The sequence below is a fragment of the Salmo trutta genome, chromosome 24, assembly GCF_901001165.1.
Source record: "Salmo trutta chromosome 24, fSalTru1.1, whole genome shotgun sequence".
NCBI lineage: Eukaryota > Metazoa > Chordata > Actinopteri > Salmoniformes > Salmonidae > Salmo > Salmo trutta.
This window is the reverse complement of record NC_042980.1, coordinates 18,948,591-18,973,132: the sequence shown is the minus strand read 5'-3', so window position 1 is coordinate 18,973,132 and position 24,542 is coordinate 18,948,591. Positions and strand designations below refer to the sequence as shown.

The 24,542-nt window shown below is 41.3% G+C and overlaps 1 protein-coding gene across 2 annotated transcripts; it reads left to right on the top strand.

Annotated features, from left to right (window-relative positions):
* The first annotated feature begins 7,110 nt into the window (after positions 1-7,110).
* LOC115160861 (UBX domain-containing protein 4) lies at positions 7,111-18,059 on the top strand. 2 transcript variants are annotated; one of them, XM_029711347.1, is made up of 13 exons: positions 7,111-7,282; positions 7,813-7,915; positions 8,046-8,074; positions 10,075-10,193; positions 10,400-10,583; positions 10,786-10,924; positions 11,016-11,070; positions 13,764-13,916; positions 14,098-14,225; positions 14,402-14,504; positions 14,643-14,774; positions 16,598-16,818; positions 17,268-18,059. In XM_029711347.1, the coding sequence occupies exons 1-13, from the start codon at positions 7,201-7,203 to the stop codon at positions 17,404-17,406; spliced, it is 1,587 nt and encodes a 528-aa protein (XP_029567207.1). In that variant the 5' UTR covers positions 7,111-7,200; the 3' UTR covers positions 17,407-18,059. The 2 variants fall into 2 exon arrangements, with proteins under 2 accessions (XP_029567207.1, XP_029567205.1); XM_029711345.1 differs by having other exon boundaries at positions 13,752-13,916.
* Positions 18,060-24,542: the final 6,483 nt, after the last annotated feature.

The window sequence follows — 24,542 nt, the reverse complement described above, 5'->3', positions numbered from 1 at the left end:
GGGCAGTCTGTATTTTTGTTTTATTTTTTAATTTGTTTTATAGTTGTTGAAATCTTGAGTCAGACCCAAAGCTCATTATTATTCCCCCAGCCCAGTTGCAGTGTCTGTCCTGGTTCCGTTTAACTCAACCAAAGCCTCCCCACACCCCAGGGTAGCTGATTATCGGCCACCCTGCCACCAGTCACTTGCCCCATATTGTGGCCAGTACATCATGGAGTCGCCCTTAGCTACACAATGGGTCTCTTGTGCCTTTCTCTTGAGAGTCTACTGATTTATTCTCCAAGAAACACAAAATGACACCCCAGTCAGTCTATTGTTAAATGAAAAGACCTGCACCTTGTAAATAATTTATATAGGATTGGTAACTGAATTACTTCTCATTTCACAGTGAATGGTCTGTATGTGTTGGTCACAAGCAGGCACAGATGAGTGCAGCAAAGAAAGGCTTTTGTTTGACACGCCTAGTTTTTAACTTAATTTAAAAGTCGAGATAAAAATGACACTCCTCCACTGCAACTGCATATTTTAGCAATCCTCTGCTTGGATGGCCTCTCTCCACCACACTGTTCTCCCTCTTTCTCCTCTCCTCCTACAAGGCCAATGGTTTAAAATCTTTCATTAGGTATTTTTAAATGATATACCTACTGGGTCACTGGGAAAAAAGACAGTTTGCACATTTATACAACTGAATACACAGTACCTGTCAAGTTTGGACACCTATCTTTTATTTTTATTTTTTTACTATTTTCTACATTGTAGAATAATATTGAAGACATCAAAACTATGAAATAACACATGGAATCATGTAGTAACCAAAAAAGTGTTAAACAAATGAAAATATATTTTAGTTTCTTCAAAGTAGCCACCCTTGATGACAGCTTTGCATTCTCTCAACGAGCTTCACCTGGATTGCTTTTCCAACAGTTTGAGTTCCCACACATGCTGAGCACTTGTTGGCTGCTTTTCCTTCACTCTGTGGTCCAACTCATCCCAAACTATCTCAATTGGGTTGAGGTCGGGTGATTGTGGAGGACAGGTCATCTGATGCAGCACTCCATCACTTTCCTTCTTGGTCAAATAGCCCTTACACAGCCTGGAGGTGTGTTGGGTCATTGTCCTGTTGAAAAACAAATGATAGTTCCATTAAGCACAAAACCAGATGGGATGGCGTATCGCTGCAGAATGCTGTGGTAGCCATGCTGGTTAAGTGTGCCTTGAATTCTAAATAAATCACCAACAGTGTCACCAGCAAAGCACCCCACACGATCACGCCACCTCCATGCATCACGGTGGGAACCACACATGTGGAGATAATTCGTTCACCTACTTTGTTTCACAAAGACATGGCGTTTGGAACCAAAAATCTCTAATTTGGACTCCAGACCAAAGGACAGATTTCCACTAGTCTAATGTCCATTGCTCGGGTTTCTTGGCCCAAGCAAGTCTCTTCTTATTGGTGTCCTTTAGTAGTGGTTTCTTTGCAGCAATTAAACCATGAAGGCCTGATTCACGAGTCTCCTCTGAACAGTTGATGTTGAGATGTGTCTGTTACTTGAACTCTGATGCATTTATTTGGGCTGCAATTTCTGAGGCTGGTAACTCTAGTGAATGTATCTCCTGCAGCAGAGGTAACTGTGGGTCTTCCTTTCCTGTGGCGGTCCTCAAGAGAGTCAGTTTCATCATAGCGCTTGATGATTTTTGCGACTGCACTTGAAGGAAATGTTCTGTATTGACTGACTTTCATGTCTTATAGTAATGGAGTGTCGCTTATCTTTGCTTATTTGAGCTGTTCTTGACATAATATGGACTTGGTCTTTTACCAAATAGGGTTATCTTCTGTGTACTACCCCTGACTTGTCACAACACAACTGATTGGCTCAGACGCATTAAGAGGGAAAGAAGTTCCACAAATTAACTTCTAAGGCACACCTGTTAATTGAAATGCATTCCAGGTACCTGACTCATGAAGCTAATTGAGAGAATGCCAAGAGTGTGCAAAGCTGTCAAGGTAAAGTGTGGCTACTTTGAATAATCTCAAAATATATTTAGATTTGTTCAACGCTTTTTTGGGTTACATCATTCCATGCGTTATTTAATAGTTTGTCTTCACTATTATTCTACTATGTAGAAAATAGCAAAAATAAAGAAAAACCCTGGAATGAGTTTGTGTCCAAACTTTTGACTGGTACGATATATCTATCCTTTTTATTTCTCTCCAAAGATAAAAAATGTGTGGATTCTGAAAGGCTGTTCAGTGCTGGTGCAAGTCATTTTTATTTCAGTTTGAAACCAATAAATGTTTACACCAAAATATCTGCTTTTTCAGATCACAAGAAGTCCTTTGAAATGGATGAGGGTCCTCTGGGTTTCTCTTTCTCTGTCCATCATCACCAAACCGCTTTGGATGGCCTCTTTCATGTTGTTTAAACTTATGATAAAATTATTATTTTCATCAACACTAAGTATAGTCCTACCTCAGATGTCAGTGTAAGCAGATAGTGGTTCACTTTGCTAATGGTGGGGATGTGGGTTTTATACTTGGCATTATCTAATTTGGTCTTTGGTTGGTGCTATTCATCTCAATCCAGGTTTTATAGGGTAATTTGTCTGCTACATTAACCTCCCACCAACCTCATCTCACCCAATGCCACACAGTTCCTTCCTCCACTGTCATATTTTTCCTTTCCAATAACAATAAAGCAATTTACCGCAAGAAAAATCTAACCACCTGCCCCATGTCTCATCTAGAGCCTGGGGGAGTTAGTGTTGCCAGAAACCGTTTTAAATGGATGGCTTAATATCTGGGTTATCTGTTATGTGAAGGAGACTGTTAGGTGTCCGGTCATGGCATTAAGGATCTCCATACTGACAGTGAGATTATTAACAGATAATTAAGCCAACATCTGGAGGACCTAGCTCAGTGTTGCAGCCAGGGCTGGTGAAATGGAGCCTTCATTATTGAGGAAATTCTCTCTCAGCAATAAATTACCCTTTTTTTATGATATTCATTTGCAATGCCTTTTTTCCTCTTTTTGTTTTAGTTTTTTCCTGCCCAAGGGTCGACGTCTAGCACAAGGATTGATCTTAAGCATATTTATGCATTGTCAAGTTATTTCAAGCAGCAAATGTAATATTAATAAATGTTGCTCTATAATGTATACATGCACTGAAGACCATGGAGAATTGATGGTAAGTCAGTACAAAACCAATTGAACAAAGCTGCACACACTATCACCTCCAGTATTGTCCTAGACATGCATAAATCATTGAATGAAAGCTGTGAGCAGGGGGATGTTTCCATGAAAGGAAATGACATTCAACCCTGTTCTCTGAAAGGTGCTCATAGTTCTTACTGAGAATGGTCCTTTTCTCTGATGTGTAGTGAAGCACCTGGCGCATACTGTATGCACTAGCCTATAAAACAGCCATTCCCACTGTTAGAAGGGTGACAACCTGCCATTACCCTCTCCACTGTTGTATGACTTGGTCAGCTCAGACAGTAGGAGTAAAGCTAAAATTAGGGCAGGTTGGAAAGGGCTCCATAGACAGTAGATAAGGTTACAGCCAGCTTTAATAGCTGTGCCAATTCGGTTGTATTCCTACTATTAAAATGGGGTGGTGAAGGTTTTCACGCCTTTATTAAACTATAAACACAGAGGGCTTGTTTCCTTGACAGATGAGTCCTAGTCCTGGGCTAAAAAGCACTTTAAATGGAGAATCGCCATTGAACATGCTTTTTAAGTCCAGGACTAGGCTTTTGGGACGGGAAACTGGCCCTAGGGCCCTGACAGTACAGGTGGTAGTTTTGATTGTTTAAAACTGATGGTTCAGCAATAAGATTGGGAAAGCATTGTGACCATAGGAATAGGTGCTTGGATAGAGAGGGGTATGCTGAATCTAGGTTGATGTTGTGGGTAAATATCTGGTGTTTGTTCAGGATTCACGTGTTTGGGTATCTGGCATCTGGGGACCACCACCACCCTAAATGGTTAGATTGAATTCTCATCTGTCGTTTTGAAAATCATAGACACGGTGACTATCAAATAAGATTTTCTTTATCAACCTGATGTAACATCCAAAACAAAATGCATGACACTGCAATGCTAATCTTATTGATAGAGAAAGCAAACCAGTGGTGAAAATGTATAGTCTCCCCCCTGGGACACATTGGTCTCGGACTGCAATCGAAGCTAGTGAATTGTTATCAGTAGCTCCGCATTGACATGAGTGGGTGACGCTAGGTGGGGGCGGGAGGTCCTGCATAAACACCAACTCACTTTCTTGACAACAGCTTTGCTACGCGAAGCAGAAGACGTAGAAATGCCTCAACAGCGCTGCTCTGCTCCATGACTTCCGCAGAGACTGTCACAGTACTGGTTACTAACCACAGAGCCTTCTGGAGTGTGGGGAAATGATCAATAGGAAAAGCACTGGGATGTTTGACATGCTAAGACAGACATTTTGTGACTATTTGCTTTGTAAGAATACAAATAGTGTACGTATTTTAACCCATACTATCTTAATATGGCATTACAAAGTAATGTAGTGGAGGCTGGTCTATTAGCACAGTAATAAAATGCAATGTTTTATTAATCATTGCATAATACATCTCTGAGTTTGGTGAGCTACCACACCCGTTCGTTTTTTAGAGGGTCTTGTTATTAATCAAAGATCCATAGTTGCAAGGCAACAGTAAACATGTCGTCCCCCACGAATGATGCGGAGGGCTCTTTAACCTGTAGCTCCGGATGTAGCTCCGGATTGAGATAATTGTTTGACTGTAGGTGGAGGCGATACGTCCTGTATAAACAGAAACTCCCTTGACAACGTCCTTCACGACAGATAGGGGTATGCTGAAAATACCTCCACGAGTCGCAATAAGTATGATTTACCTGACTTCTGCAAAGGACGCATCTCCGTAAATGCTGTAGGGCCAATACAGAAGCCAGATTGACCATAAAATACTATTTATGCTTGATCCGACAGTGTGAAAAAAATATAATAATAAAAAAATGGTCACCGAAAAATAATATGTTTTGTGCGGGACAAAACGAGTAATTTGCTGAACATCTAATGGGCGTAGTTTATGTCCTTATGAGAAACATGTAGCTCATGAGGGGCTGCATATACAACAGTGGTGTAAAGTACTTAAGTCAATATACTTTAAAGTACTTAAGTGGTATCTATACTTTACAGTTGATATTTTTGACAACTTTTACTTCACAACATTCCTAAAGAAAATAATGTACTTTTAACTCCATACATTTTCCCTGAAACCCAAAAGTACTGTTACATGTAGTGTGCCCCTGGCTATATATATATATATATATATAAAAAATTGTGTTGTCTGGTTTGCTTAATATAAGCACTTTGAAATAATTTATACTTTTACTTTTGATACTTAAAGTATATATAAAACCAAATACAGTGCCCTCCGTAATTACTGGGACAGTGAAGCATTTGTTCTTCTTTTGGCTCTATTCTCCAAATTTGGATTTTTAATCCAAAATGACAGTACATTATTTACCATTAATTTCTATTGGACACAAAATAATCTGAAACACAACCAAAACAAACAGCAAATGCATCCAACAAATTTGTTGAGTCACAAGCTTGATGTAGTCATTGCATGCTACCGGAACAAATACCTAACTTTTGAATACTTAAATACACATAAGTGAATTTGTCCCAATACTTTTGCTCCCCTAAAATGTGGGGGACTATGTACAAAAAGTGCTGTAATTTCTAAACAGTTTGCCCAATATGGATGGAAATACCCTCAAATTAAAGCTGACAGTCTGCACTTTAACCTCATTTGATTTCAAATCCAAATGGACAATGCCATTGAGGGCTTCCACCATTTTAAAGTAGTCTACTCGATGGGGATTTCTACAAGTTGGGAGCAATCAGCCAATGAAGAAGAAAATACGCGATAATGGCACAGATACAAAAATGAGTCCTCTATCTATCTCTACGGCATGTTCACACACGTATCTGCCCTCATGGGCTAGAATGGTCCCACCTGATCTCGCCTCCTGCCTGCCTTCCATCTTTGATGACATGTATAGAGCCCCACAGTGGAGGTGTCATAATACCCATAAAACCTAGTGGTCAAACAGGGAAATGGTTCCAATCGTTTTTCTACCATTCATTCTTCCCATAGGGTTTTTTAGAAACACTTAAAATAAGGGCTGTGTTTCATGTGGGCTTACCCTGATGTGACGTTTTGATAACCATGTACATTTATGTCGGACAAGGTGACATCAATATATTCGGCTGTATTTACTCTCACAGACATCATACAAATCCCTGCAGGCTCCTGCGCATTATCTCCAATTGACACCTTTGCTAACAGGTATTGTGTCCATTTAAAACTTGCACAAGATAGTTCACAGAATTGCCAATTTAAAGAGATGTAGCCAATTTATTCATTACTTCATTTATCTAACATTAGTTAATTTCAGAGATTCTTACATTTGCCTCGTTTCGGCAGTCTTGTTCAGATTATCATGGCATTTCTAGTTCTTTAGGATAGCCACATTATCAGCTAATTAGCGTTTCATTTTTGTAGCATAAATAAAGGCGAATATATTGATTAGTCATAGAGAGATTTACACAGTTATCAAAACGTCACGCCAGGGTAAGCCTACACGAAATGCAGCCCTTATTTTAAGTGTATTTAAGAACTCCTATGGGAAGAATGAATGGTGGAAAACGATTGGAACCATTTCCCTGTTTGACCTCTAGGTTTTAAGGGTATTATGACTCATACTGTGGCACTTTATTTCCATTGTTATAGTGGTCATGTGACTATCTTGTCACTATAATATATAGTCTTTAATTTTGTAAATGCCGGATCTCTATGGCAAGACGCATCATTCACCAAAATTTCGTCAAAATCGTACCTGTGGTGACTGAGATCTCGTGTGACTATGTACAAATGGACTGAGCGAGATCCAGTCCCACGTCAGAGTTCATCGTGGGGGACAGTTATCTGCACCAATTACTTCATCAGTACCACAGCGCCATCTACTGTTAATTTGGTGACAATGAACGGACTTCAAGTCCCATAAGGAAGCATACGTAACTATGGACTACAACTTCCATCATTCTCCGTTAGTTCCTGTGACGAGATTGAACGTTCTAGGCATTTACAGGATTGAAACGATTAAACAGGAAAAGCCAACACATTTTATTAAAATGATTTGGTTTGAAGGCTCTATTCCAGCAGCCATTATCTCCGCAAAACAACAGAGCTCCATCTTCGTCGTCGTAATAACAGGTATTGTTTTGTAGATTAGCTAGCGCAGATGTGTATGCTAGCAAAGCTAACCAGTCGAAAGATTCGCCGTAGTAGCGAATAAAACTGTCAAGCTCGGGAGAGCAAACGAGCCCTGTCATTGTCAGTCAGCTATTTAACTAGTTATGCATGTCAACAACATGAAACTCGAAGTGTCGATGTAGCCAATACTAACTTGTCAAAACGAAAAGGAATGACAGCTGTCAAATTGCAACTAACTAACGTTAATTAATGCGATTTAGATAGTTAGCTTTGGCTAGCTTCCTACTAACGTTAGTATGTTAATCGCTAGTTGACAATAAACTGGCTGACTGGCAAGCTAACGAGTCGCAATTATTCTGGATGGCGACTGTCACCACCAACACTAGCGGACTAAACTCCTTCCTTCACCATGGAGTGGAGTTTAGTCCGCTACACCAACACCACAGACTTGTATTGTGGGAACTGGGCATTGAGTGTCGTAGGACGAGTGATTCACCACTTCTGAAGCTGACATTCTTGTTCTCTACTAGGCGACGATGAGGTGTCAGGACAAATGATGTCCAGTTGGGAGGACGACAGAGTGGCCGAGGCCTCCTGTAACTGCTGTGTTGCAATCAAGGTTGATTCCAAGAGGTAGCCTTTATAATGGAATCCTCCTACACTTGTGTGGATATGATGTACACTCTTTATGTACAGCACTATCAAAATGGAAATACTAACAAATGTGATGCATTTTATGTTTAATGTTTTTCTTTTCTTGCAGTGAGACATGCACACAGTTCTCCCAAATCTGTATCCTTCCTCTCCAAAGGGTTCTTTGTTGTGTTTGTGGTCCCTAAGGCTTGATTTCCCTAAAGCTTTGTCTTTCAGACATATTCTAGATCAGTGGTTCCCAAACCTTTTATAGTCCGTATTCCTTCAAACGTTCAACCTCCAGCTGCGTACCCCCTCTAGCACCAGGGTCAGCGCACTCTCAAATGTTGTGTTTTGCCATCATTGTAAGCCTGCTACACACACACACACACACACACACACACACACACACACACTATACAATACATTTATTAAACAGAAGAATGAGTGTAAGTTTTTGTCACAACCTGGCTTGTGGGAAGTGACGACAAAGCCCTTATAGGACCAGGGAACAAATAATAATATAATCAATCATTTTGCTCTTTTATTTAGCCATCTTACATATAAAACCTTATTTGTTCATAAGAAATTGTGAATAACTCACCATAGGTTAATGAGAAGGGTGTGCTTGAAAGGATTCACATAACTCTGCAATGTTGGGTTGTATTGGAGAGAGTCTCAGTCTTAAATCATTTTCCACACGGTCTGTGCCTGTATTTAGTTATCATGCTAGTGAGGTCTGAGAATACACTCTCACATAGGTCCGTGGTTGCAGAGGGCATCAGTGTCTTAACAGCGCGATTTGCCAAAGCAAGAAACTCTGAGCGCAGCCCTATCCAGAAATCTGTCAGTGGCTTCTGATTAAATTACATTTTCACAGAACCGCAATATCGGTAAGTGGACTGGAGGCAGGGCATGAAAGGGATAACGAATCCAGTTGTCGTCCGTTTCGGGAAAGTACCTGCGTAATTCCACACCCAACTCACTCAGGTGCTTCGCTATATCACGTTTGACATTGTCCGTAAGCTTGAGTTAATTTGCACACAAAGAAATCATACAATGATGGAAAAACCTGTGTGTTGTTCTTGTTAATGCAGACAGAAAAGATCTCTAACTTCTTAATCATAGCCTCAATTTTGTCCCGCACATTGAATATAGTTGCGGAGAGTCCCTGTAATACTAGATTCAGATCATTCAGGTGAGAAAAAACATCACCCAGATAGGCCAGTTATTGTGAGATTCTCGTCATCATACAAGCGGTCAGACAAGTGAAAATTATGGTCAGTCAAGAAAACTTTAAGCTCGTCTCTCAATTAAAAAAAAATAACATGTCAACACTTTGCCCCTTGATAATCAGCGCACTTCTGTATGTTGTAAAAGCGTTACATGGTCGCTGCCCATATCATTGCATGGTGCAGAAAATACATTATTTCACTGTCTTGTATGCGAAGCAGTAATTGTTTCAAAACACCTCCTGCCTGAAGCGTCATGAAACAGTGTTGTTTGATGGAGGCATTGTCTGTGTAGTTTTTTTTGCCTTTTCCCCCAGCATTGTCCCAGACATATCCGTGGCAGCAGGAAGAATTAAGTCCTCCACAATAGTATGGGGCTTGCCTGTCCTAGCCACTTGGTACCTCACCATATAAGATGCTTCTAGCCCCTTTTTATTAATGGTATCTGTTGCTTTTATACATATTACTTCTTGAAAGTCATCTTTATTCTTGCTCAAAAAACTCCCGTGGCTTATTTTTCTAATTGTCATGTTTCTAAATGTCTGCGCAAGAGTGAAGGTGTCCCGCAAGAGTAACGTTTAATGTGATTGGATGTTAATTATTTGACTAGGCTACCTGTATTTGACATTGTGTTGTTATTTCGGATAAACAATAGATGGTTTAATAACATTTTTGGCGGTTTAATTACATTTTTGGCAGTGAAACGATGCTACTCAAGTGAGGGGGGGGGGACAACTCACTCAAATGTATAGCCCCAGTGGAAAATATAAATGTACTGTTGGAAATGTGAAGAAGGAAAAAAATACATTTTTATTTGGCGTACCCCAGTTTGGGAATACCTGTTCTAGATCATGCAATTATAAGTCCAATCCCATTTCTTATTATTTTTCTGAGCATGGTTGGTTTGCCTTTAACTTTCTGAAAAAGACCCAGTGGTGTGCATCCCGTCCAGTTTCTTTATCGGAGAGAATGGAATCCCCCTGGAAGTTGTTGCCGGGAGTGTCTCAGCAGAGGAACTCATGAAAAGAATTGACAAAGTCAAACAGGTATGATAGCCAATTATAACACAGAAAACACTTAAACAACATCAGTAAATGGTCTCCAAGAGCACTGAGATAGATGTAAGGTAAAGGGTATCTAGTTTGGCTGACACCTGCTCTCGAAGTCTCCAGCTCGCTGTGTAGTCATGTGCGTTGCGCATCAGCCAGCCTAGAGCATGTCACACTTAACATGCATTTCTTGTGCCTAACAGATGCACGCTCAGCAGATGGCAGGTGAGGGAGCGGATGCAGGGGCTCCCATGGAGGGGCTCCCACGAGCCACGGTAGCCTCAGAGCCAGCCCCAGCACAGCCCCCCTCAACCTCACAGGAGCTCCAGCCCAGCCACACACCACCAGCAGACACAGACAGTGCAGCAGCACCAGCAATGTCTAAAGGTGTGTTTGTGTGAGGGGTCACTTTGGAATGTTGATTAAGTAATTTTACTGAAAAGCAATGCAACAAAATTACAAGTACTTGGGCTATATGTAAATGCATGTCTGTGCATGTTATTTGATATGTGTCCTGTTGATTGAGAGATTGAAGTTGAGACACTGTCATGATTGCTGATAATGATTGCTTTGATGTGGTCCAACCCAGAATCCCTGTCCAGGCCAGCAGAAGAAGGCGGCCCCTCGGCCTCAGAGGTTGTGACCTTTGGGGATGACAGGAGCGCATCATCAGAGGACGTGTCAACCAGCTCTCAGCCTGACGAAGGCCTCGATGCCAAGGTGGAGAGGTAGGACCTATATACACACACACACAACGGAGGTGGGACAAAAGGTTGAAACTTGCTTTATCTTTTCAAACTGAAACCTTTCCTTCTGTAGGTTAACAAAGAAACTGGAGGAAAGACGGGAGCAGAAAAAGAAAGGAGAGGAGGAGGTAAAGAATAACTGTAGACATTGGTGTCCCATATTGACACCGCATTAATGCAAATTTTGCCTAATCTCAATTTGTATACATAGTAAGGACTGCCTATTAATAATAGAATGGCCGGGCCTTTCAGCCTATAAGTATCCACTAGAGAACGTTGTCGGGCGGCTCCATAAGCATACACCCGGCCTCGTTGGAACCCCCTCCCAACCAATGATGGGTCAACATTCTAACAGTCTAATAAATACATTTCATATATGCTATGGGAAGAATAATCATTTGGTTGTGTTTATGAAGGTCTTAGGTAACATTAGAATATGAAAACAACTATTTCAAAGAATATTATTCAATTTTCATTAGTTTGTTACTCTAGGCTATAAGTTAAAAATGAATAACCACTAGTTCAAGAGTTAAATCCATCACAAAGAAAATCATTTTTTCTTGTTGTTGGCAGGCCTAAAAAAAACATTGTGGAAATAATAACGTTTATGTAAAAATTGACAAAATAGCATATTTTACGTTTATTATGTTACTAGTCTTTGCTTAGCAACCTGAGCAATGCTGCCCCATGGACAGCACGGTTATGCTTTGAAAAAGTAATATTTGGAAATAGAGCTGCAGCTCTTGAATTGAGTTATTTGACAAAAGTGTCTTAGAAACTGCAGAATATGCTATTGCTGATACAATCAGAGTTTTACCTGAATGTGACTCTGAAGGAGAATTTGATAAAGTGGTGCTCCTTTCTCTGTCAATTCCAAGATGTGCCCATCTTCATGTACAATTTGACAACTGATATTGTCAGTCATCATACTATTGTCATTTTAATCTTGTCTTTAGGCTAACTCTTATGTGTGAAATTAGTTTCTGATTGTATCAGACTCTATATTGTGCCCCAACGTCAGTAGATGATGCCTGGCTATTCTTTAAAAGAGCCTTCCTCACCATCTTAAATAAGCATGCCCCACTCAAAAAATGTAGAACTAGGAATAGATATAGTCCTTGGTTCACTCCAGACTTGTCTGCCCTTGACCAGCACAAAAACATCCTGTGGTGTTCTGCATTAGCATTGAATAGCCCCCGTGATATGCAACTTTTCAGGGAAGTTAGGAACAAATATACACAGGCAGTTAGAAAAGCTAAGGCTAGAAATTTGCATCCTGTAGTGCTAACTCCAAAAAGTTCTGGGACACTAAAGTCCATGGAGAATAAGAACACCTCCTCCCAGCTGCCCACTGCTCTGAGGCTAGGAAACACTGTTACCACCGATAAATCCGCTATAATTGAGAATTTCAATAAGCATTTCTCTACAGCTGGCCATGCTTTCCACCTGGCTACCCCTACCCCGGTCAACTGCCCGGCACCCTCCACAGCAACCCACCAAAGCCCCCACCATTTCTCCTTCACCCAAATCCAGATAGCTGATGTTCTGAAAGAGCTGCAAAATATGGACCCATACAAATCAGCCGGGCTAGACAATCTGGACCCTTTCTTTCTAAAATTATCTGCCGAAATTGTTGCAACCCCTATTACTAGCCTGTTGAACCTCTCTTTCGTATCGTTTGTGATTCCCAAAGATTGGAAAGCTGCCGCGGTCATCCCCCTCTTCAAAGGGGGTGACACTCTAGACCCAAACTGCTACAGACCTATATCTATCCAACCCTGTCTTTCTAAGGTCTTCAAAAGCCAAGTTAACAAACAGATTACCGACCATTTCGAATCCCACCGTACCTTCTCCGCTATGCAATCTGGTTTCAGAGCTGGTCATGGGTGCACCTCAGCCACGCTCAAGGTCCTAAACGACAATCATAACCGCCATCGATAAGAGACATTACTGTGCAGCCGTATTCATTGACCTGGCCAGGGCTTTCGACTCTGTCAATCACCACAATTCTTAGGCTGACTCTCTTCTCTGTATACATCAATGATGTTGCTCTTGCTGCTGGTGATTCTCTGATCCACCTCTACGCAGACGACACCATTCTGTATACTTCTGGCCCCTCTTTGGACACTGTGTTAACTAACCTCCAGACGAGCTTCAATGCCATACAACTCTCCTTCCGTGGCCTCCAACTGCTCTTCAACGCAAGTAAAACTAAATGCATGCTATTCAATCGATCACTGCCCACCTGTCCTGCATCACTACTCTGGACGGCTCTGACTTAAAATACGTGGACAACTACAAATACCTGGGTGTCTGGTTAGACTGTAAACTCTCCTTCCAGACTCACATTAAGTATTTCCAAAATTAAATCTAGAATCGGCTTCCTATAGCGCAACAAAGCATCCTTCACTCATGCTGCCAAACATACCCTCGTAAAACTGACCATCCTACCGATCCTCGACTTTGGTGATGTCATCTATAAAATAGCCTCCAACATTCTTCTCAACAAACTGGATGCAGTCTATCACAGTGCCATACACTACCCACCATTGCGACCTGTACGCTCTCGCTGGTTGGCCCTCGATTCATACTCGTCGCCAAACGACAGGTAAAAAAAAGCCCTTAACACTTTACTGTTTGTGATTAGTAAATTCTGAGTAATGTAAAAGACAAACATTTTAAGAAAAGTTAAGGAGCAGGACGGGGCTTATTTTTTTGGGCCGATTCCTTTTACTTACAAAATCAAACTGGCGATTTTGGTGTTAATGCTTGTGTGCACCTGTATCTATTTCTGTGTGATGATGGTCAGGGTGAAATAAAGAAGGAGATGGAGAGAAGGAAGATGGGGAAGGAGATGCTTGACTTCAAGAGGAAGAATGAGGATGAGAAGACCAAACGCATTATGGATGAGCGGAACAGGGATAAGGCAGAGGAGAAGGCTGCCAGGGAGCGTGTCAAAGCACAGATCGCCCTGGTAAACAAACACATCACACTTTCACTCATAACTAATCCCTGGTTGGGCCTCTCTGATTGAACTTTCCCTCATAACTCCCTCTAGTGGCCTAAATGAGCACTGCAGGGTTTGTTGATGAAATAGCCATTGTTTGGTGTGGGAGGAGGGTAGTGGCTTTGCTGATGCACCTTTATCCCCACAGGACCGCGCTGACAGAGCTGCCCGCTATGCCAACAACAAGGATGAGGTGGAGGCAGCCCGGCTGGCAGCACTGCAGGCCAGACAGGCAGAGACAGAGGCCAAGAAGGAGAATGCACAAAGGGAGAGGAGGTATGGAGCTATTCTACAGTCACAGGGCTAGGGAGGAAGTTATATATCCATGAGGAAGTTTTAAAGCAGTCACTTTCAATAAAAAAAAAGTTTAAACTATTCAATAAGTTTTATATTGTATGTCACTGCTAATGTAATTCTAGATTGTCATCAAACTGTGTGTTACTGTCCTCCAGCGCCATAGCCAGAATACAGTTCCGTCTACCAGATGGTTTATTCTTCACCAACCAGTTCCCCTCAGAGGCCAGACTGCAGGAAGCTCGGCAGTTCGCTGTCAATGTAAGATACTTTTTCTAACTCAATATAATTTAAGAGTTGGACAAGTGACTATTAAGAACATGTTCATCCTCTTTGGTGGAATATGATATTAAATATCATAATGCTGGCTGTCACTTAAGAGTTTATTTCTCCTCTCAGGAAGTGGGAAATAGGTATGGCAACTTCTCCCTGGCAACCGTGTTCCCTCGCAGAGAGTTTACCGCTGACGACCTGGACAAGACTCTTCTGGAGCTTGACCTGGCCCCCAGTGCTTCAATAGTGCTGCTGCCTGTGAGTGAGCTCCCTATTTCTCTCTGTAAACCTCTGCTAATATTGATGACTACTGGTATCTAGTGTCCATAGCTACATCTCCCATTTTGAGAATTCACAAGACAGTGTCATAGAATCGCTGCACAGTTTTATATTTACGCCTCTTAGGTGTCTTTGTGTACAGTTGCATTCGGAAAGTATTCAGACCCCTTGACTTTTTCAACATTTTGTTACGTTACAGCCTTATTCTAAAATGCACGAAATGTTTTTTTCCCCTCCTCTCATCAACCTACAAACAATACCCCATAATGACAAAGCAAAAACAGTTGTGTTGAAATTGTAGCAAATTTATTAAAAATAAAAAACCTTCAAATTCACATAGGTATTCAGACCCTTTACTCAGTACTTTGAAGCATCTTTGGCAGCGATTTCAGCATTGAGTCTTCTCCGGTATGATGCTACAAGCTTGGCACACCTGTATTTGGAGAGTTTCTCCCATTGTTCTTTGCAGATCCTCTCAAGGTCTGTCAAGTTGGATGGGGAGCGTCGGTGCACAGCTATTTTCAGGTCTCCAGAGATGTTCGATCAGGTTCAAATCCGGGCTCTGGCTGGGCCACTCAAGGACATTCAGAGACTTGCCCCAAAACCACTCCTGCGTTGTCCTGGCTGTGTGCTTAGGGTTGTTGTCCTGTTGGAAGGTGAAGCTTCACCCCAGTCTGAGGTCCTTAGTACTCTGGAGCAGGTTTTCATTAAGGATCTCTCTGTACTTTGCTCCGTTCATCTTTCCCTCGATCCTGATTAGTCTCACAGTCCCTGCCGCTGAAAAACATCCCCACAGCATGATGCTGCCACCACCATGCTTCACCGTAGGGATGGTGCCAGGTTTCCTCCAGACGTGACGCTTGGCATTCAGGACAAAGAGTTCAATCTTGGTTTCATCAGACCAGAGAATCTTGTTTCTCATGGTCTGAGAGTCCTTTAGGTGCCTTTGGCAAACTCCAAGTGGGCTGTCGTGCCTTTTACTGAGGAGTGGCTTCCACCTGGCCACTACCATAAAAGCCAGATTGGTAGAGTGCTGCAGAGATGGGAGAATCGTCCTGAAGGACAACCATCTACACAGAGGAACTCTGGAGCTTTGTCAGGGTGACCATTGTGTTCTTGGTCACCTCCCTGACCAAGGCCCTTCTCCTCCTATTGATCTAGGAAGAGTCTTGGTGGTTCTAAACTTCTTCCATTTAAGAATGATGGAGGCCACTGTGTTCTTGGGGACCTTCAATGCTGCAGACATTGTTTGGTACCCTTCCCCAGATCTGTGCCTTGACACAATCCTGTCTCGGAGCTCTAGCTCTTGTTTTGCTCTGACATGCATTGTCAACTGTGGGACTTTATATAGACAGGTGTGTGCCTTTCCAAATCATGTCCAATCAATTGAATTTACTACAGGTGGACTCCAATCAAGTTGCAGAAACATCTCAAGGATGATCAATGGAAACAGGATGCACCTGAGCTCAATTTCAAGTCTTATAGCAAAGGTTCTCGATACTTATGTAAATAAGCTATTTCTGTTTTTTTGCAAAAATGTCTAAACCTGTTTTTGCTTTGTCACTATGGGGTATTGTGTGTAGATTGAGGGGAATAAAATAATTGAATCTATTTCAGAATAAGGCTGTAGCGTAACAAAATGTGGGAAAAGGGAAGGGGTCTGCATACTTTCCGAATGTTATGTAGCTCCCAATGTTTGTTTTGGGAAAACAAGCAAAAAGTTCCCATCTTTTTCTCTGGTTTCCCCAGTAGAATGATAGCATTGAGAATAAAGTGTTTTATATCCTTCTAAATCCTTCCAGCAAACGGGACGGCCTAGCAACATGGTAGTCCAGTCGACAGCTGGAGGGGGTATCTGGGCTGTGCTGGGTACCATCCTCTACCCTCTGCTGGCTGTGTGGAGGTTCCTGAGTGGCTTCCTCTTCACCAGCCCCCCTATCCCTGGAGCAGCAGGCCCCAGAGGCCCAGCCCAGCGGCCCAACACTGCCTCTGGCTCCTCATCCTCATCTGGTGAACCAAAGAGGTGAGGCCCCATCCAGCAGAGTCTTCTATGTACTCATGGTGTACAGGCATATTTTTAAGAGTAGCTGAGATTGTTGTGGTGGTACATTGTGGTTACGAGTTAGTGACAAAATGTTGTTACAATGTAATTGAATGGTTAAGCTGGTCTACTGGTCCAGGTTAATTGTTGTTAGGGGTCATAACAGCCACATTTTAACATGATTTGTTGTAACCAGAGTGCAAAGAATTTGGAGAATGAATCTAGGGGTTTGATTGAGCAGTGTGGTTGGGTGCTCTAAAGCCTACTTAGTGACTTCATTGTCCCCATGGGGAAATTTTGTTGCAGTGTCATGTACACGTTTAAAGTGGCGTTTTAACAAAATTGACAATACAACTTTCATAACAGTTACATACCAATAAAACATGTTTAAGGCCTAGTTGGGTTATTTATTTCCATTTCCACTTTCTCAGAGAAACCCTTCGCAAACGCACACTGGAGAAGCAACCAGCAGACTTCAAACAAGACGGAAAAATCCACAGGCTACGGAACCACGAGGACAGTGAGGATGAGAATAACACTTGGAACGGCAACTCTACCCAGCAGATGTAGTGCAATAACACTGTCTCACTCTCTCCTCCCTCTCTGACCCGGTGAGTTTCCTGAGTGCGTGTCGGTCGGTCTAACGGAGGATAATGCAGATATTAGGGCTATGATTTTCTGTTATGTTTCTCTTGTCCAAGCCTGTACCCTGCTCCTCCCTTGCATGGGTAGATGTAATCAAGTTAACCTCCTGACCGTTGGCCTTCGAACAGAGATGATTTGTGTTGAAACTGTTATTTGATTAATTCAGCCTCTTAGAATACGACCGGCCAGGGGATCCTTCAGTATTCTAACATGTCTACTGTACTGTGTTGAAGGGTTGAGACAGAGGTGTTGATTGAAGTCCTTGTCTAAAGGATATGTTGACAGCTGCATTATTAACAACCTTTTTGTGTTTTATTTAACAGTCAGTAACCCAGATGACAAAACTCAACTTAATGAAAATGTATGAGGGCTCTCTCTGGTCTGGTGGAAGGGGCTGTGTGTGTAGCTGTGTGTTTTTATACCAAGGCTGTGGCCCCCTTGGCATAAACTGCCTCCTTCGGCAGTAGAATGGGTTGTTTCTACTACTAGTTGAACATGAGAAACCACTGTACCGCTCTCATTTAATTATGGGAATAAAAATACATGTTTTTCAATAAACAAGCTTTTGGCTGGCTCTATACCTTTTTTTTGATTTTGTGCTTTAATTAAGTGGAAGTCAGGTCTTATGTCATGCAGTGATATCACAGTGAACCAAAGATCTTTGTTGCTTGTACATTAGTAAGTACTCCTGCAGTGCATTAAGTATTCAGATCCCTTGACTTTTTCCACATTTTATGTTACAGCCTTATTCTAAAATGGAATAAATAACAATTGTCAATCTACACACAACACCTCATAATGACAGCAAATGTACAAAAATATATTTATTTACATAAGTATTTAGACCCTTTGCTATGAGACTCGAAATTTTGCTCAGGTGCATCCTGTTAGTGGCCAGACGGAAGCTCCTCCTCAGTAAAAGGCACCGAAAGACTCAGAAACAACATTCTCTGGTCTGATGAAACTAAGACTCAACACTCTGGCCTGAATGCCAAGCGTCATGTCTGGAGGAAACCTGGCACCATCCCTACGGTGAAGCATGGTGGTGGCATTATCATGTGTGGAAATATTATTCAGCGGCAGGGAGTGGGAGATTTGTCCGGATCGAGGGAAAGATGATCGGAGCAAAGTACAGAGAGCTTGTTGATGAAATCCTGCTCAGGACCTCAGACTGGGGAGAAGGTTCACCTTCCAACAGGACAAAAACCTTAAGCACACAACACAGGAGTGGCTTTGGGACAAGTCTCTGAGTGGCCCAGCAAGAGCCCAGACTTGAAACTGATCTAACATCTCTGGAGAGACCTGAAAATAGCTGTGCAGCGCCGCTCCCCATCCAACTTGACAGTGCTTGAGAGGATCTGCGAGAAACTCCCCAAATACAAGTGTGCCAAGCTTGCAGCGTCATACCAAAGGTTTTTCAGCAAAGTAAAGGGTCTGAATACTTATGTGAGTTTATAATACATTTGCTACACTAAAAGTTTTTTTTGCTTTGTCGTTATGGTTTGTGTGTAAATTGATGAAAGAAAAAAACAATTGAATCCATTTTAGAATAAGGCTGTAACGTAACAAAATGTGGAAAAGTTCAAGGGGGTCTGAATACTTCCCAAATGCACATACCCCTTGACTTATTCCACATTTTGTTACAGCCTGAATTCAAAGTTTGTTAAATTATTTATTTTTCTCAGTCATCGATACACAATATCCCATAATGACAGTGAAAACGTTTTTTAGAGATTTTTGCAAATGTATTGGAAATACAGAAATATCTCATTACATAAGTATTCACACCCCATAGCCAATACATGTTAGAATCACCTTTGGGCTTCACAGGTGTGGCGGGGTGAACAGCATGCCATTCTCATGCTTAAATTCAAGGTCAGAATACGCATATTTTACAACCAGAGTTTCTAGCACTTATGGGGCATTCCTACGTCTTCTGGTTCGCGTAGCAGAGCGGTTGCCAAAGAAGTGAGTTGGTGTTAATACAGGAACTCTCGCCCCACCTACCGTCAACCAATCATATCAATGTGGAGCTATAAGGAGCTTTCCGCATTGATACATTTGGGAGGAGCACGGCGATGTGGTACGAAGTTCAATTTGGCCTCTGCATAACTCTGGAGGCTCCGCAATTGCGTCACACTCCTCACGGCGCCTCCGACTACACTTTCAGATCAAGCATAAGTTGTCTTAGATGCAGCGTAACAGTTCTTAAAGAGCAATGACATACTTTGTAACAGATCACATTTTAGAGCAAATAATTATTTATATATTTATAATAAAATATAATTAATAATAACAAATCAGGATGTGTCCAATGTGGTAAATGTAGATGGACAAACCTCATGCTTCACCCTATGCACATTTTATCACCACTATGCTTCATCAGTTGGGATGATAATGCTTATTGCTAATAGCCCATCTGATAATATAGTCCATGCATAGGCTATATCACATGTCAAACTCATTCCACGGAGGGCAGAGTGTGGCTGGAGGTTTTCGCTTCTGTCTCCTAGAGATGAATGTACTTTGGTGCGAAAAATGCAAATCAATCCCAGAACAACAGCAAAGGACCTTGTTAAGATGCTGGAGGAAACAGGTACAGAAGTATCTATATCCACAGTAAAACTGGTCCTATATCAACATAACCTGAAAGGCCACTCAACAAGGAAGACGCCACTACTCAAAAACCGCCATAAAAAAGACAGACTACGGTTTGCAACTGCACATGGGGACAAAGATTGTACTTTTTGGAGAAATGTCCTTTGGTCTGATTAAACAAAAATAGAACTGTTTGGCCATAATGGCCATCGTTATGTTTGGAGGAAAAAGGGGGAGGCCTGCAAGTCAAAGAACACCATCCCAACCGTGAAGCACGGGGGTGCCAGCATCATGTTGTGGGGGTGCTTTGCTGCAGGAGGGACTAGTGCACTTCACAAAATAAATGGCATCATGAGAGAGGAAAATTATGTGGATATATTAAAGCAACATCTCAAGACATCAGTCAGGAAGTTAAAGCTTGGTCGCAAATGGGTCTTCCAAATGGACAATGACCCCAAGCATACTTCCAAAGTTGTGGAAAAATGGCTTAAGGACAACAAAGTCAAGGTATTGGCGTGGCCATCACAAAGCCCTGACCTCAATCCTATAGAAAATGTGTGGGCAGAACTGAAAAAGTGTGTGTGCGCAAGGAGGCCTACAAACCTGACTCAGTTACACCAGCTCTGTCAGGAGGAATGGGACAAAATTCACTCAACTTATTGTGGGAAGCTTGTGGAAGGCTACCCGAAATGTTTGACCCAAGTTAAAAATGTTATAGGCAATGCTACCAAATACTAAACATGTAAACTTCTGACCCACTGGGAATGTGATGAAAGAAATAAAAGCTGAAATAAATAATTCTCTCTACTATTATTCTGACATTTCACAATCTCAAAATAAAGTGGTGATCCTAACTGACCTAAGACAGGGAATTTTTACTAGGATTTAATGTCAGGAATTGTGAAAAACTGAGTTTAAATGTCTTTGGCTAAGATGTATGTAAACTTCTGACTTCAACTGTATATGCATGGTCTAATATGTTGAAAAAATGTTAAAGTAATTTTACCAATATATTATTGGGCCCATTTTTGGAGGTGGAAATTATATTTTAGATAGTGTCAGCATTATTTTATTTTCATTAATTTCGGAGTAGAATGTCCTTTTTAAAAGTCACCAGAACTGAGCTTCTCAGTCATTCTACATAAAAATTATCCTGGGGAGGACCGTGGATCCCTAAGCAAGGAGAATGGAATTAGCCAAACTTGCATGTACAAAATCATCCTCTTTCCCTAAAAGCATGATGGTCATGGCTTTCTTACATGAAATGGGAGATTAATTTAGCCCCCTGACAATTGATCTGAGATCGACATACATTTCAGTCATGGGATTTTCTTTTGCTTTAAGCCCTGTACTCAATGACGTGTTGTAGTTACTCCAAACAATACACTTTGTATTCAGTAAAGTTAATTTCTTTGCCACATTTTTTGCTGTTTTACTTTAGTGCCTTGTTGAAAACAGAATGCATGTTTTGGAATATTTTTATTCTGTACAGGCTTCATTCTTTTCACTCTGTCATTTAGGTTAGTATTGTGTAACTACCATCCTCAGCTTCTCCTATCACAGCCATTAAACTCTAACTGTTTTAAAGTCACCATTGACTTCACGGTGAAATCCCTGAGCGGTTTCCTTCCTCTCCGGCAACTAAGTTAGGAAGGATGCCTGTATCTATCTTTCTAGTGACTCGGTGTATTGATACACCATCCAAAGTGTAATTAATAACTTCACCATGTTCAAATGGATATTCAATATTGGCTCTTTTTTTTTTTACCCATCTACCAATAGGTGTCCTTCTTTGCGAGGCATTGGAAAACCTCCCTGGCCTTTGTGGTTGAATCTGTGTTTGAAATCCACTGCTCGACTGAGAGACCTTACAGATAATTGTATGTGTGGGGTACAGAGATGAGGTAGTCATTCAAGAATCATGTTAAACACTATTATTGCACACAGTGAGTCCATGCAACTTATTATGTGACTTGCTAAGCACCTTGTTACTCCTGAACTTATTTAGGCTTGCCATAACAACGGGGTTGAATACTTATTGACTCAAGACATTTCAGCTTTTCATTTTTAATATATTTGTCAAAATATAATTCCACTTTGACATTATTGGGTACTGTGTGTAGGCCAGTGACACAATCTCAATTGAATCCATTTTAAATTCAGGCTGTAACAACAAAATGTGGTAAAAGTCTAGGGGTGTGAAGACTTTCTGAAAGCACAGTATATACGAATACGTGAGAACATTATTTGGGTAAAGACAGGACATTAAGTTATGCATTTACATTTTAGTCATTTAGCAGAAACTCTTATCCAGAGCATCTTATAGTGAGTGCATACATCATTCTTTTTCATACTGGTTACCTGTGGGCATCAAACCCACAAAGTGCCATGCCCTACCAACTGAGCTACACTATTTGGCTGCACTTGGACAGGTTAGAAGAGGCACTTCGTGAATTGCAGAGATCATGTTGATTTGAGACATAAAAGCCAGATTACTTATTTTGACATGGGTATTGTCAGAATTCCAAAAACAAACTAAACGTAAAACTGTACAGTTCACAGTTTTTCTGTGCCAAACAATGGCAGATTTTAGTGAACCCTCACAGGAAAATCTATACAATATGTTAAGACATTAGGCCTATTATTTACCACTAAACTACACTACATGACCAAATGTATGTGGGACACCTGCTTGTCGAACATCTCATTCCAAAATCATGGGCATTAACAGTGTTGTGTTCGAGACCACCTAAAGCAAGACCGATTCAAGACCGGAGCAAATCGAGTCTGTGTCAAGACCGAGATCGGGAGGGGGACAAGGGGTCCGAGACCGACACCAGAACAATGAGAGTCCAATTCAAGACCATGATTGTAATTTTGACAAATCATTACCATGACAACAGTTCAAAATGTCCAGTATTTCAGTGCTCATACTTCAGAACATATGGATTCTTTAGATGTTCACAATAGTAAAATAAAGCCACTCTACAAATGATTACCAACCCAAACACAGTGGGGAACAACGGATATAGAATATTGAGTAATTGAAACTGAAACGGTGCATCCTGAATGGAGGCAGCAAACAATGTACCAGGTCAGCTGTCATTTACAACCTGATAGAAATATTCTTTAGGCTACCAAGAAATGTATTGGTGGATTATATTAAATCATGCATTGAACTGCATCCATCTATTCTCCCAACAATGCCTTTGTGTACATCATGGAACGTTGAATCTAATATAACCTATTTTTAAAACCTCTTATATAGTTGGTTTTGTAGCATAAACTGGGAATTGTATATTTTTGACAGATTATTATATTATGATTGTCTGTCTGTTCATATCTGCAAAGTAGTTAACACTGTCAGTTTCACTTTAAACTTTGCTGGTCATCTATGAACATTCGAACATCTTGAAGAACAATCTGGCCTTAATGACCATGTACTCTTATAATCTCCACCCGGCACAGCCAGAAGAGGACTGGCCACCCCTCAGAGCCTGGTTCCTCTCCAGGTTTTTTCCTAGGTTCCTGCCTTTCTAGGGAGTTTTTCCAAGCCACCGTGCTTCTACATCTGCATTGCTGGCTGTTTGGGGTTTTAGGCTGGGTTTCTGTACAGCACTTTGTGACATCTGCTGATGTAAAAAGGGCTTGATAAATAAATGTGATTGATGAATGGTTGTGTTTTTCTATTCTTATGATTAGGACCTACTGGCTTATTATGTCCGAGTTCATGGACTGCTTATCCTTTAACATCATACTGTGTGTGACTGCTGTCTTTCCATCGGCTCTATGCAGTGGTGCCTGCAGAAGTGGGTATACTCTAATTTTGCCAAAAAGTTCCCAAACAACCTGCCCAGCGAAGAAAAGGCACCCTGTCTTTTTTGATGAGTTTTCCTATAGATTTATCAGATTTTCACTCTCAAAATCACACTTTTTTAATTGAAAAAATGAAAAAAGGTCGAAGTCAACAACAATGCTTAAACCACATCAATGTGATTGGACGGGCCTGTCAGGTAGCCGCTCCACAGTGGGGGTCTGCGCCCCTGATGCAAACAGCGCATGAAGACAATTGAGCATCACAAATAGTCTCCTAAGTAAACACGTCAGGGTAAAAACTTTAAACACATGGTTTGCATACCCGTTGTTGCCTTAGTTAGCATATACTGGTAGATATCATAAATTGAACCGTCTTTCTTACTCTACCGGCTATCGATGTCATTCTTCTGTGAGCTGCTCCATGCCAAATCCAATTGAGAGCTGCACGCTCCTGCTGCCTGCAGATGATATTCCGCTGAAACTAGGCTATATGAGCAGTGCGCATGTGCATTTATTTCACGTGTTTTGCGATTGTGTAGGCTACTTTGTGCATGATTTCTCTATTGTACCACATAATTGATAAATCGTACCTCCTCTACACTACGCATCATTAGGGAATAAGAAGTGAGTATAAAAAAGTGGTTATA

Coding starts and splice junctions, on each gene's coding strand:
- LOC115160861 (XM_029711345.1), top strand. CDS start 7,201: ATGATTTGGTTTGAAGGCTCTATTCCAGCAGCCATTATCTCCGCAAAA. Junction 14,775..16,597: donor CTTCAATAGTGCTGCTGCCT/GTGAGTGAGCTC, acceptor AAATCCTTCCAG/CAAACGGGACGGCCTAGCAA. Junction 16,819..17,267: donor TCATCTGGTGAACCAAAGAG/GTGAGGCCCCAT, acceptor CCACTTTCTCAG/AGAAACCCTTCGCAAACGCA.